Source organism: Neofelis nebulosa, chromosome 5, assembly GCF_028018385.1.
Source record: "Neofelis nebulosa isolate mNeoNeb1 chromosome 5, mNeoNeb1.pri, whole genome shotgun sequence".
Classification (NCBI taxonomy): Eukaryota; Metazoa; Chordata; class Mammalia; order Carnivora; family Felidae; genus Neofelis; species Neofelis nebulosa.
The window spans coordinates 18,574,443-18,588,981 of NC_080786.1; the positions used below are offsets into that span (position 1 = coordinate 18,574,443).

The following is a 14,539-nucleotide window of genomic DNA, read 5'->3' on the forward strand; positions in this document are numbered from 1 at the left end:
TGTCCCTTCGAAACAGCACCCCTGTATCCCTTGGATAAATACCTGGTAGTGCAATGGCTGGGTCATAGGGTAGTTCTACTTTTAGTTCTTTGAGGAACCTCCGTACTATTTTCCGAGTGGCTGCACCAGCTTGCATTCCCAAAAACTAGTTACCGTTTATGCAGTCAAGATACAGAACATTTGCATCACTGCAAGGATCCCTCCTGTTATCCTTTTTTGTCACACCCACTTTCTTCCCATCCCCACCCCCTCTTAATCCCTGACTAATCTGTTTTCCATTTCTATAACCTTGTCATTTTAAGAGTGTTAACATAGATGGAATGATATGTATGTAACTTTTTGGTATCAGCCTTTTTCACTCAGCATAGTTCTCTTGGAGGGTCGTCCAAGTTATTGCATGTATCAGTAAGTAGTTCATTCCTTCTTATTGCTGAGTGATGTTCCAGGGTGTTTATGTACCAAAGTGTGTTTAACCATTCACTTGTTGAAGGACACCTGGGTTGATATTTTATTGTTTTGAATACTTATTTGCTTTGTGAATAGATCATAATCACTAGGTTCAGTTTTCAAAAGACATAGAGGCATCTAATGAATGCTGTCCTCACACCTGTTTCCCATTTTTCCCATCTAAACAGATAAATTCTGTTACTTTTTTTCTGCGGTATCCTTCATATTCTCCTCCCTGCCCTCCGAAAGTTGAAAGAGTGGCTCAATGTGCACTCCTATTTGATACTTGAATCTTGGCTCTGCTTCTCAACTTACTGCCTCAGTTTCCTTAACCATAAAATAGGGATAATAATAGTACCTTTCTCAGATGGTTGTTAGGGAGCTTTAAGAAACACATACAGGGGCACCTGCGTGGTACAATCGGTTAAAGATCTGACGCTTGGTTTCAGCTCAGGTCGTGATCTCAGGGTTTTGTGAGTTTGAGTCCCCTGCCTTTTGGCCTCTGCACTGGCTGACAGTGTGAGCCTGCCTGGGATTCTCTGTCTTCCTCTCTCTCTGCCCCTCCCCCACTGGCACTACCTCTGTCTCAATAAATAAACTTAAAAGACATTCATTCAGTGAATGCTTATTGAACAACTACTGTGTGCCTGGCATTGTTTTAGGTAAGGCGCAGGGAATACAATAGGCAGCAAAATAGAGTTCCTGTTCCCATAAACCTTCTGATTTGGGAGTGGGAGAGAGAAAGACAGTGAGTGAATATATATTATGAAGAGTGATGCTGTGTAGAAAAGTAAAGTAGAGCGAGATGCAAGGGTACTGTTTTCTTTTTTTTTTTTTTTTAACGTTTATTTATTTTTGAGACAGAGAGCATGAACGGGGGAGGGTCAGAGAGAGAGGGAGACACAGAATCTGAAACAGGCTCCAGGCTCTGAGCTGTCAGCACAGAGCCGACGCGGGGCTCGAACTCACGGACCGCGAGATCATGACCTGAGCCGAAGTCGGACGCTTAACTGACTGAGCCACCCAGGCGCCCCAAGGGGTACTATTTTCTGTAAGGTGATCTGGGAAGGCCTCCCTGATAAGGTGACTTTTAGCAGAGATTTGAAGGAAGTGAGAGAGGAAGCCAAGCCCATCTGGAGGAGGAGTGCTCCAGGTGGAGCCACTAGCTGGGGCTAGGGTCTGGAGAAGTTTGCATGTCATGTTCAGGAACAGCTGTGAGGCCAGAGTGGGCTAGGAGGAGTATGGGAGGAGATGAGGGCAACACTTAGCATCACAAGCCATTGGTTTTGAGCAAAGGAAAGACCTATCTCGCTTAGGTTGCATTTATTTATTTTCATGTTTGATTTAAAAAATTGAATAGGTCACGTTTGCTCATGGCTCAGAAATAAAAATGATCTATAAAAAGGGCCATTGTGAGCTCTAGTTTCCCACTTCTGTCCTCAATCATCAAGTTTCTTTATCTCAAGCATTCTCTTCATTCATTCATTCATTCATTGAATAATGAATAAACTCTATGCCCAATGGGTGGCTTGAACTCATGACCCCGAGATCAAGAGTCGCATGCTCCACTGAGCCAGCCAGGCATCCCTCAAGTATGCTTTTTCAATATTTTACCACTTGTTTTGGGGCTTTATTCTAGCATTTCTTTTTTCTTTCTTTTTTTAATGTTTCATTGTTTATTTTTGAGAGAGAGAGAAACCGAGTGTGAGCGGGAGAGGGACAGAGAGAGAGAGGGGGAGACACAAATCTGAAGCAGGCTCCAGGCTCTGAGTTGTCAGCACAGAGCCTCATGCAGGGCTTAAACTCACAGACCACGAGAGCAGACCTGAGCTGAAGTCAGATGCTTAACCCACTGAGCCACCCAGGTGCCCCTCAACGTTTCTTTATATAAATACAAGTAAATAGGAATATACATATAATCCCCTCCCCGACTTTCTTACACCAAAGATAGCATAATGTTCTGCACCTTGCATTTTTCATGTAATGTATCTTGGAGTCCTTTCCATATCAGTACTCAAGATTCCTTTTTTTTTTTTTTTTTTTTTTTTTTTTTTAAACTGATGGATACTCATTGTGTGATACATCATACTTATTTAACCAGTTCCAAATTGGTGGACACTTGGGGCTATTTTATAATCATTTGCTATTATGAACTATGGTACAGTGAACAATGTCTCACGTTTATTAGTTTGTATGCTTTAGGGTATAGTTGTAAGATCAGCTGAAATGGAGCTCTTGAATCAAAAGATACATTGCTAAATTACTTTCCATATCAATGGTATCGAAATGCCGGTTTTGCAGTCTTGACAACAGTGTGTGCTTGTGGATCCTGTGAATCTTCTGGGTGAGAGGCACTGGGTGGCTCAGTCAGTTAAGCATCTAACTCTTGATTTCAGCTCAAGTCATGATCTCACAGTTCATGAGTTTGAGCCCTGTGCCACTGATAGTGCAGGTCCTGCTTGGGATATTTGCTCTCTTTCTCTCTCTCAAAATAAATAAACTTTGAAAAAAAACTCCTGGGTGAAGATGGTACTTTATTTCATTTTCCTTAATATGAATAAGGAAGGCTAAGCATCTTTTGACTTGTTTTAAAATATTCACTTTGGCTGCTGTGTTGACAGTAGACGACATAGGGGACAAGGTGAGAAGCAAGTTTTGTGAAATGGAATTGTTCTGGAGCACTTAAAACAGTTACCAGTTGGAGAGTTGAGAAGAAACCAACAAAGGAGCCTAAGAAGTGGCCAGTGAGATAGAAAAACCAAGAGATGTGATGTCTCAGAAGGCAAGGGAAAGTCAGCACTTTAAAAAGTAGGGAGGGTTGCCTGGGTGTCTCAGTCAGTTAAGTGTCCAACTCTTGATCTCGGCTCAGGTCATGAACTCATCGTCAGGAGTTCAGGCCCTGCTTCAGGCTCTGCACTGACAGCGCAGAGCCTGCTTGGGACTCTGCTTGTGATTCTGTCTCCGTCTCTCTGCCCCTCCCCAGTTCATGCTCTCCCTCTCTCAAAATAAGTAGTAAACAAAATAAATTAAACAAAAAGTAGGGAGTGATGAAACTATGTCATGGTGCAGATAGGTCAGAAAAGCTGAAGACACAGAAGTGGCCAGCCCTTAGTTAACTTGGGACGTCTTAACAGTTACAGCAAAACAGATGAAGTTTGATTGGACTGGATATAAGAACTGGGCACAGCAAAGATAGCTCTTTGAGAATTTTTAGTCAAGGGTAAATATATTGTCCTACAAAGGGGTACAGAGGAGCTGGAGAAGGATGTGTAAAAGAGGGCTTTTTCCCCCCTCCCCAGATGAGAGCTAGTGTTCATATGCCAATGGAATGCTTCAATAGAGAGGAGAAAATGGATGATATAGGAGAGGGGGTTAATTGCTGTAGTGACATCTTGTCCAGGGTAAAGAGGATGGAGTCTAGATGGTAGGTTATTGGATGTGTTGGTGGAGGCAAGTGAAAGTTCCTTTAATTGCTTCTATCTTCTTACTGAAATAGTATAGACATCAGCTGAGAGTAAGGTGTGGGAAGGCAGAGATGTTGGAGGTTGGAGAAGAGAGCCAAGGTAGGAGCTGTTGTCTAGTTACAGAATATATGGATGGAATATTAATGTATTTACTAGAGAACACTAGCTCACTTAAAGTCAGTGGTTATGAATTGGGACCAGTCAGCAGAGCTGCTTTTTCTCTCCATGTTCAGTAAGTGGTATAGGCACAGTTCAGTTAAGAGTTACATTTAGGGGCGTCTGGGTAGCTCAGTTGGTGGAGCATCCGACTTCGGCTCAGGTCATGATCTCATGGCTTGTGAGTCTGAGCCTCGCATTGGGCTCTGTGCTGACAGTTCAGAGCCTGGAGCCTGTTTTGGATTCTGTGTCTCCCCCTCTCTCTGCGCCTCCCCTGCTCACGCTCTGTCTCCCTTTTTCTCTGCCCCTCCCCTTCTCTCTCTGTTTCTCTCAAAAATAAATAAACATTAAAAAAAAAAAAAAAACTTTAAAAAATTTACATTTAGGATGGGGGGTTGGTGACCAAGAGAATACAATGGGATGATGATGTAAGCTGGGCCGGGAACTGAGGACAGAAGTGTTGAAGAACAGTGATAAAGGTAGGAGAGCCAGTGGACTGTAGATCCTTCTGGTGTTTAGGATTGTTGCAGTTTAGGGTGTAAGGCACGAACTAGAAAGGTAGAGTGGGATTGGGATTCCTGGAATTAAAGACCACGAAGGGGAGTGATTATAATGGCAAGAGCTAGGATGTGTAGAGGAGTGGATGGCCAAAGTCAGGAGGATGGTTAGGCTATTTGGAGAAGTCAAGGAATGGAGAGAAAAGGTTACTGGAAGGGTCATCCATGTGGCTAGTGAGTCACTAGGAATTACGATAAAAGTAGTGTGGGAGTGACAGTGGACCAGTTCTGTAATGAGTAGCAACAAGGTGGGGGTGGGAAACAGGCAGTCGATAGTACAGACTAATAACACCAGCCTTCACTTTCAGGGTTCTTCGGGAAGGACATTATTGGAGACAGCAGTGAGGGATAAGGAGGATACCCTTTACATCCCCTGTGCCCCCCGTGGTGGTGAGAGTACTGTTTCAAGTAGGCAGGGTGACGGGAACATTGAAAGCAGAGATGGGAATGGAGGAAGGAGACTTCGTTAAAATCCGGGGCGACATGCAACAGTTTCTACAACTGGACAGGAGAGGGAGATGGGAGATCAGACTAGGAGATACATGTGAAGATGAAAATCTGGGTGATGAAGAATGACAGGAGGGCCTGAAGGGACAGATCCTGTTGAGAAATGAAGGAGTAGGAGACTTGCCAAAACCCCAAAGCTCTAGGGCCTGCTGTTCCATCCTACCAGGAAGGCATAGTCTAACTGGAGCGCAGGGAGCCCACTCAGCTTTGAGGCAGAAACACAGCAGTGGCTTAAATGTCCTAGTTCAAAGCTGTTCCTTAGAGGTACCTTCTCTAACAGTTCTTACTGCTCCTCTTCTACCTTTCATTATCTTGTTTTATTGTCTTTACAGTCAAGGGTCTGAAAATTGGATATTATCTCCCTTCCCCTCCCCACTGTGCTTTGACTGCCTTGCGACTGCTGTGTACTGGTGGTCTGAAATTGCATGGTGTGCATTAAGCATTTAAAGCTTAAGTGCATGATTGACTGCCTTACATTTAGTGTAAAATGCTCCCATTGGTCCATATATTCAACAGATTATTTAGTGCTTGCATCAGGCACTTGTCTAAGATCAGAAATAATGTGAACAGAATAACAGTTCCTGTTCTCATGGAATTTAGGTTCTAGGGGTGAACTCTCACAGCTCCAAGAGTCCGTAGTTTTTAAAACATGTAATGCTGATTTCCTAAACAGCAGGTATAACCACTGAAATGCAGACACATTTCAAATTATTACCTGTATTTTTAAAATTTATTTTTAATGTTTACTTTTGAGAGAGGGAGAGAGACAACATGGGTGAGGGGCAGAGAGAGAGGTCAGAGGATCCGAAGTGGGCTCTGCATGGACAGCAGAGAGCCCGGTGAGGGGCTCGAACTCACCAACTGTGAGATCATGACCTGAGCTGAAGTCAGACACTCAACGGACTGATCCACCGAGGTGCCCCTGGAGTTTTAGATAGTAATATCCCCAAGTCTAGCTTCCATTCATACCTGACTTGAGTAACTTTCACCCACTGTTCCTTTAAAATGTTTCATAGTTGGCAGGCTGTAGAGCACCTGCGTTTTTAACCAAAATGCATTAAGGCAGAGTGAGGTTAATACCTGACTAACTTGATGATTCAAGTCACATCTGAGGATGTTTTGAAGAAGCATTCTGTTCAGTGGGAGTTTTCTTGATTTCTCTCTTTTGTCTGGCAACGCATGTTGGCAAAGTGTAATCTTAATATTTTCCTTTCAGGTAGCGATTGTTGTGTTAGGAAACAAAATCGACCTTTCTGAGCAGAGACAAGTAGATGCTGAGGTGGCACAGCAATGGGCAAGAAGTGAGAAAGTGCGACTGTGGGAGGTAACGGTTACGGATCGGAAAACTCTGATTGAACCATTCACTCTGTTAGCCAGCAAACTTTCCCAGCCCCAGAGCAAATCAAGCTTTCCTTTGCCTGGGAGGAAAAACAAAGGGAACTCTAGCTCTGAGAACTAAAAATCAATAATGCTACAATTGTTGGATAGTGATTGCCTTTAAGTGTTTGTGAACATATTTAAAATAGGCCATTTGCATCTACCTTTGGCTCTTAGGCAACCTTTAAGGAATTAATTTAATGCACTTTAGGTTACAATTAAATCATTTGGGCTAAGTTTATTGTCTGATAGGAAATATTTGCATTGTCATTGCTTGAAACTTGTCCCTGAAATTAGCACCTTTGTATTTATATTTTTGTTGCACTTGTCAAAACAGTAGAAAAATAAAGTTTGGGTAGTATGCAGATAGGAGTAGCTCCGCTACCCCTAACTTGTTTCAGAAGCCATTTTTCTGTGTAACTTTATGCACACTTCTTAGCTCAAACAGAACTTTGTTTTTAAGGTCATTAATCTTCTAATGTCTAGAAACATAAAATGACATTTTTAGATCAAACAGTAAACTTGGGTGTTAAACTAAATTTTATCTTGTGGAGACCTTGCTAACTGTAACAAAACCTACCTGTGATTTAGCTTTGTTCAAATTATATGTTTAGCATGACTTGAGGTAGGGGGTGGTGTAAGTATGTTTAAAGTGTTTGCTTTCTTTAGAAAACTGCTAATAAGCACTTAAGGACACTCAAGCTTCCATTTTCCACAAGTAATGCTGTCCCTTCTGCAGTCATGCTCTGGATACTTAGTCATGTGGAATAGAATGTATCATAAAAATATTGGACTGCAGGTAGTCTTCTGGTTAGATAGCTGAATGTGTGCTGTGTTATTCTTTGAAAATTCTGGCAATATCCGAGCATTGGGACTAACTGTATTTTGCAAGTTGGCAATATTGTAACTAATTTTAAAAGTAGGAAGCAAGCTATTGTTTTGACTGGGAAAGCAGCTATTTGATTTCAGTGTAAAATATGAGGGGCACCTGAGTGGTTCAGTGGGTTGAGGGTCCAACCCTTGATTTTGGCTCAGGTCATGATGTCATGGTTTTTGAGTTCAAGCCCTGCATGGGGTTCCACCCTGGCAGCACAGAGTCTGCTTGGAATTCCCTCTTTCCTTCTCTTTCTGCCCCTCCCATGCTCCCTTGTTCTTCTCTCTCTCAAAGTAAACTTAAAAAAAATGTAAAATATGAAATAAGCTGTTCAGCATTAACACATCTAGTAAACTGTAACTTAAAAAAAAAACAAAAAAACAAAACTCTATCCCCACTGTGGGGCTTGAACTCACAAGCCGAAGACCCCAAGATCAAGTCTCATGCTCTACTGACAGCCAGCCAGATACCCATGAACTGTAACTTGTTAAGTGGAATACTTCTAAGGCTGGGCTCAGTGAACTTAAAGTCAGTTGGTTCATTTCTGTGAGTTCAAGCCAAGAACTGCATATAAAAGATACAAAACTTGTAAACCAGCTAGTGTTGCTACTAGTTAAAATTCCTTATCACAAATGTGTTTGTTTTTTTTTTTTTTTTTTGCCAAAAAATTATTCAGATAATGGTTTAGCCATTGCCCGTTTTCTTTCCCAGTAAGGCTGATTTGCTCGCTTTTTTCCTGTGTATTTTTACATAGATGGATACTTTTACAGTGATTTAAAAATAGCATTTCTCTGCAGTAGATGCAGAGAAACAACTGCTGGATGTATGTACACTTCGGTACCAAACTGCCCTCTAAGGGAGCTGCATTAAGTTAGCCATGAGGATCCATCTTCAAAAGATGGGGAGTTCAGTTAACCTTTTCTAAAACACCACCCCCCCTTCCCCCTGCCCACGCAAAAATCTATCTCGCAAGGCTGACAGCATACCAATCCTAACCTAGGTCCTTGATAATGATGCAGTCTGCATTCCTTGTAGGTTGTTTAGTAGCAAAGCTCTTGAATCTGCGTGGGGTGCCTGAGTAGCTCAGTTGGTTAAGTGTCCGACTCTTGATCTTGGCTCAAATCATGATCTCACAGTCCTTGAGATCAAGCACCACTTTGGGCTCTGCTCTGACAACATGGAGCCTGCTTGGGATTCTCTCTCCCACCCCTACCCCTCTTCGAGATAAACAAACTTAAGTCTGCAAACCACGGACAGACAAGATAAAGTAAATGAATACAGCAGTGTTAGGTGGTGGTTTTAATATTGTTTATTAGCACAGTAACAAATGCAGACTTAAGCAGTCCACAACATATAACCAATCCACTGAGCAACTCCTATTCCACACCTTACAGTTAACAGCTTAAGGTATTTTACTACAGGTTTTCACAAGTCGTGATTCAAACCTCTCATCTTGTCACAATAAAGTAGATTGGTATATAAAATAAAATACATAACTACTCATTTCCTATATGGTGTCTTATAGCCACATATCCATTTTATATATATGAGATGACAGTCTCTAAAAACTGTTAAATATCGATGTTCCCTCCCAAGAAGGAAAAACAAATTCCAATTTTTTTGAACAAAAAATGTGTAGTCTTGGAAGGACTTTACATAAATGGCCATGTGTATAACCTGTACAAAATTAAGCTATTTTAAATTTACAGACTACAAGCAACTGAACCCAAATGTCTATTCTCTGTACTACATTTCAGCTAATATTGCAGAACTAATGACAGTTTTAGAAGTTGCTATTACCAATTCTGTCTACTGTAGCAAGATACCTTAAGTTACAACAAAATCTTAGGAAATAAGACTGAATAATATCTGTTATAGAAATACCCTACTCTTTACCAACTCCCACCCTCCCCCACCCCTTCAAAATCATAAGCAGCTCTCTCTGTGACAGACAAATAATGTAAGAATTGTGAAGACCCAATTTATGTAGCGTATCTCTTGGTCCACTGTCTGGCCATTCTGTCATGTTCTGCTCTGTTGGTCATATACTGAGTGGCAATACTTCCCACCAAAGGGTCAGCTGGAAGAAAAGAATGTAGATTACTTTGGAGAAAGGGAAAGAAAGTTTTAAAATTTAGCAAATAAATTAGTGACAGCTTGGAAACAAATACAGTTTTGAAATGCCATTCCATCATCCTGGGTACTTCTTCTAAAAGCCATTATTGCGGGGGTGGAGCGGGGGGAGGGGACTTCTTAACAAAACAGAATGCTCAGGCTTTTAGTACCAGTATGGCTTTACCTTCTTAGTTCATTGTATTTTTCTCCCAATAACCACCACCTAATTGGAAGTGCTTTTGCTCTTATGTGTTAGGGGAAGGTCAATAAAAACTGGAAAGTTCAAGGCTAAGACGAACATCCAGCTGTGTTCACATGACTATTCCTTCAGGGCAATACTGTGGTCCTCTGGGCTGTTGCAGTGTAACACGTTACCCGGAAAAAACCAGGTTGCCAGGTCACAACGTGGACCTCAACACGTGTAATGTTGCTTTGAAACCTAAATAGAATCTTTAATAAAAGGAAATTAAGCCCCTCCCCCCACCCAAATCAGTCTGATAAGAATTATTTAAGCAAAGTAGCACTTTCAAAATTGAACACCAGCTACGGAGCAAGTGAACTCAGTGAACCAAAAGGCACAGGAGAGGTGAGGCAGGTGACTCAACATTTAAAAGTATGTAGTTTAAGAGAACTGTATGAAAAATGTGAAAACCAAGGGCAAACTTATATAAATCTTAATTTTAAAATGCCTCATTCCTACAGCATAGAAGGGTTGCCTTTTTCCACTCTTAGACTGAACTTTTTTTTTTTTTTTAACGTTTATTATTGAGAGACAGGAGACGCACAGAGTGTGAGCAGGGGAGGGGACAGAGAGGGAGAGACACAGAATCCAAAGCAGGCTCCAGGCTCTGAGCTGTAAGCACAGAACCTGACGCGGGGCTCGAACTCATAAACTGTGAGATCATGACCTGAGCTGAAGTCAGTGGCCTAACCAACTGAACCACCCAGGTGCCCCTAGACTGAACTTCTCTTGATTAAAACTTTCTTTGAAAACACAAATCAGGGGCGCCTGAGTGGCTCAGCAGGTTAAGCTTTTGATTTTGGCTTGGGCTCTCACAGTTTGTGAGTTCGAGCCCCGAATGGGGTTATATGCTGACAGCCTACTTTGGATTCAGTGTCTCCCTCTCTCTCTGCCCCTCCCCTGCTCATGCTCTGTCTCTCTCAAAAATAAATAAACATTAAACATTTTTTGAAAAAAGATCAGTTTTTGTCCCTTGAAAGCTCTTTAAACTTTATCAAAAACAAGTATTTTTCAGGTGAGGAAGAAAAACAATAAAAAATTATTAACCTTACCAGGATTACAGTCTGTAAGAAGGGAGCAGATAGAAAGAAGAACTTTAGAAATGGTTAGTGCTGGACTCCAATTATCTTTTAATATGTCCAAGCAAATAACTCCTTGGCTGTTAATATTACAGTGATAGATTCTTGTCCGAAATGTGACCTAAAAAATAAAACCGTGTTAAAATTTAAACAGCAAAGAATGAAAATTTTTACTAAATTACTTTTTCAGTTGAGTGGCCCTAATTAAAATTTTTTTAAAGAAACAGACGTTTTTAAAAAGACGAATAAAGAGTTTAAAGCTGAGAAGATACATTAAAAGACTAATAAATCTGAGATTAGAGAGTGTTCATTGATACAATCACAGTCAGGTCAAAAGTTAATCAACAAAAAGGTAATTTCAATATTTTCCAAATTCATCTTTAGCAGTTTCAGTGTTTTAAATATTTTCCTAACTTTTCAAGTTTGAAATAGCTGTTTGCTGACCTCTTGTGTTAGCTGGTAGTACTACATGGCCTCAAAGTAAGCTTTGTATAATAAATTCAAACTGAGGGACAACATAGTGGGAACATAAACAAAATTCTTAGCTGTAAAGGCTGTTAAGAAAACTGAAGATGAGATTTACTTCTGCTTTTTCTGACTTTTACATTATATCCTGCATATATCCTGTCTACCTAGGTCACAGAATTCACTATAATGGAGTCTCAACAGGTGAGGAGCCAGAATTGGGCAAGGATCACAGCAGTAGACAAATCAACACAAGCCAGGGGAGCCTGGATTGCTTTTTTTGGTTTCCTAATTCCAAAGTAAAAATTATCATTTAGTAAATGAGAATCATAGATTATAGAGTGTCACGGGAGATAGGATCCTAGATGAGAAAACTGAAGCCTGGAGATTAAGAATGTGACGAGAAACATGGATACTTTGACAGTAACTTCTTTTCTGTTGAGTGGAAAACGAAATTAATTCTGAGTTGCTATGTCACTATAAACAGCAGGATTTTAAGCACCATCAAAACAAAGCACATACTTCTAGAAATGGTCTCTGCCAAGTGTCGAAGCTGCCCCCCCCCCCACGCAGTGTTTTGTGTCCATCCTAATGTACTTAGAGATTCATTAAGATACAACAGAAATCTCTTTTGTGATTAAAACTCAATTTTAAACACTTCAATAGTTTCTCATGGGAATATGTAAATTTGAATATAAATCAGGAAATTCTTACCTTTGGAGGCTTGAAGGGGTATTCAGGTGTAAAAGTGATATCAAGGAAGAATACACCCCCCTCATACACGGATCCTGGAGGCCCTAGAATGGTTGATCTCCATTCATAGATGTTATCGCCTTTGGGACCAGCACTGTGAAATAATACATCAAAAGGTAAGCAGATAGTATGGCACCATCCAAATTTTAGAGGATATTTAAGGAAAAAAGATGACCTCTTCTCTTCCTTTTTGTTTTAATGTGTGGATTCCCTCCACCAAACAGAAGTGTCTTTCGGACAGTCTGATTCTGGACTGCAACAAACCCATCAGCCTTAGGTCAAGTAAATGGAATGATAAAGAATGTTTAAACCATTCTAAGCCTACTTAGGCTGTGGATAAACAATAAATTCCTCAATTCTCAACCCTCTCCTCAATACATCATAAAAAATGTAAATGATACTTTAAAAAGAAACACTTTTCAGCACACAGAATTAAATTAGTGAAATATTAGTTGTTTTTGTTCATAGCTAGTAATTTCTGATGACCAGTTTAAGCGCAAAGTTTCATTTCTGACCCACTGATGGGGGTTCTTGTTCCTTGCTCTATTTCCATAATCTTACCCTAAAAGGAGTCCGACGGATTGCAGTACTTTTCACATTATAAACCATGTTGAGTGGGAGGAGCACAAGAATGACAATGTATCCAATGACAAGTTACTCAATTTGCATTTCAATATATAAAATTCTATAATCAGGTTCTCTAAATATTACAGTTGAGATGTTAATTTATCCCTTTCCCCATATTTACTTATACCATAAAATGGTAAAGCATGCAACAGGAACCCTGGAGAAGAGTAAACAAGTATGGATCCCTAACCTCTAGGTCCTCAACCAGGGGACTTGGTGGGTCTAGTGAAGGATCTGAGCATCCACTGGAAGGACGAAGCATTGCTGCCTAATAAACACCTTAGATACTTACTTTAAAGCTGTTACTGGAGGAATTCATGTAACTTTTTGTCATAAGCATTTTATTAACCATAGAATGAAACAAAAATTACAGGGGCCTGCAAGTCCTTTGCCTTTTTTTTCCCTTCCAGGTTCTCACTTGAAAAGTTAGACCTGCTGGTCTGGAAGGTGGGTAGAGAGACCTACAGTAGAGAGAGTGGTTTACAACTCTCAGAGGGCCACTGTGAAGAACTGGGAGCCAGAGAATGCGTGAGACACGTGTACAGGGAAAGGTCTGTTCCAGCACCCCACCCTTTTCTCTATAAAATGACTAACTAGCTTTACCCTCAGGTCAGTATATTCTTTTATCAACCTTGTGTCCCCACCCTTATAAGATACTATTTAGTTCCACAGTAAGAAATAGGACTTCAGGGGCGCCTGGGTGGCGCAGTCGGTTAAGCGTCCGACTTCAGCCAGGTCACGATCTCGCAGTCCGTGAGTTCGAGCCCCGCGTCAGGCTCTGGGCTGATGGCTCGGAGCCTGGAGCCTGTTTCCGATTCTGTGTCTCCCTCTCTTTCTGCCCCTCCCCCGTTCATGCTCTGTCTCTCTCTGTCCCAAAAATAAATAAAAAACGTTGAAAAAAAAATTTAAAAAAAAAAAAAAAATAGGACTTCAGTTTCTAACACTGGTTGAACTGCCCTTGAGAATGGCACGTGATTTAAATTATTAATCAATTTAAGTAATTAGAAAGTATGGGAGATGGAGTTGAAATTAAGGTGAGATGGAAACAAACAAAAAATACAGGTCCCCGTCTGAACATGTTGCAACATGACTGTGATTAGAATCTTGGCATGAGGCTGAGACTGAGAAGGTGAAAGGAGACCATGCCTTTCAGATTGTTAGAAAATTAATGTTCATTTGTAACAAAAACACTTTTCAAAATAAATGTATAATACACAGAACTCTTATATGAGGCAAAAAGAAAAAAAAAATTCTGCCCTTGATTCAGTCTTTTTTCCTTCTAGTCAAAATAAATAGAGCTGTTGCAAACATTTTGAGGAATATAATCGGGGTGCCTGGCTTGCTCAGTCGGTAGAGCTTGCGACCCTTGATCTCAGGGTTGTGAGTTCAAGTTCCATATTGGGTATAGAGCTTACTTTAAAAAAAGAAAAATAGTCATTTCTACTCTTGACACAGTATTTTCTTATTTCTGTAATGGTTTCTGACGTCAGACACATTCACGTTAGTGGCAGGGATTGTCATGAATCATAACACTCTTGTGACAGTACAGGTGCCTGCTGACTGATGGGCACCATACCCCTTGAGTAAGTAACTCAATGACAAGGACTCTCATCTCCACCGGCCTTTCCCTTGATCCTTGAAACCCATGTTCCCTCCAGTGACCATGGGACAAGGCAGCTACAGATCATAGTTCTTGTGCCTTATAAAGACTAAATTGGTAATTTAACAGAATTTGAACAGCATAAAATGGAATCAATCAATACAAGCCATTTAACCTTAAAAAATAAACCCAATTAGAAAAAAATGTCATTAGAGCAGTCTTATGTATAATTTGATGTGCTCTCTGGACTGACTTAAGACAATCACATAAGCAATGT

General features: G+C 40.7%; 2 protein-coding genes across 8 annotated transcripts in view; one reads left to right on the plus strand and one right to left on the minus strand.

Annotated features, from left to right (window-relative positions):
• The window catches only part of NKIRAS1 (NFKB inhibitor interacting Ras like 1), a 45,257-nt gene extending 31,993 nt beyond the window's left edge, over positions 1-13,264 (plus strand). For 4 of the 6 annotated variants that reach the window (XM_058729747.1, XM_058729746.1, XM_058729748.1 and 1 more), the window contains one exon: positions 6,348-7,047. In XM_058729747.1, the coding sequence (XP_058585730.1) occupies positions 6,348-6,590 (243 nt within the window). In that variant the 3' untranslated portion in view covers positions 6,591-7,047. Of the gene's footprint in view, positions 1-6,347; positions 7,048-9,753; positions 10,244-13,072 lie in introns of those variants that run through there. The other 2 variants (XM_058729750.1, XM_058729749.1) reach the window with 2 other exon arrangements.
• UBE2E1 (ubiquitin conjugating enzyme E2 E1) overlaps positions 8,677-14,539 on the minus strand; it is an 82,289-nt gene continuing 76,426 nt past the window's right edge. For both annotated transcript variants that reach the window (XM_058729754.1, XM_058729753.1), the window contains 3 exons: positions 11,997-12,129; positions 10,791-10,938; positions 8,677-9,462 (listed from right to left, as the gene is read on the minus strand). In XM_058729754.1, the coding sequence (XP_058585737.1) occupies positions 9,365-9,462; positions 10,791-10,938; positions 11,997-12,129 (379 nt within the window). In that variant the 3' untranslated portion in view covers positions 8,677-9,364. The remainder of the gene's footprint in view (positions 9,463-10,790; positions 10,939-11,996; positions 12,130-14,539) is intronic.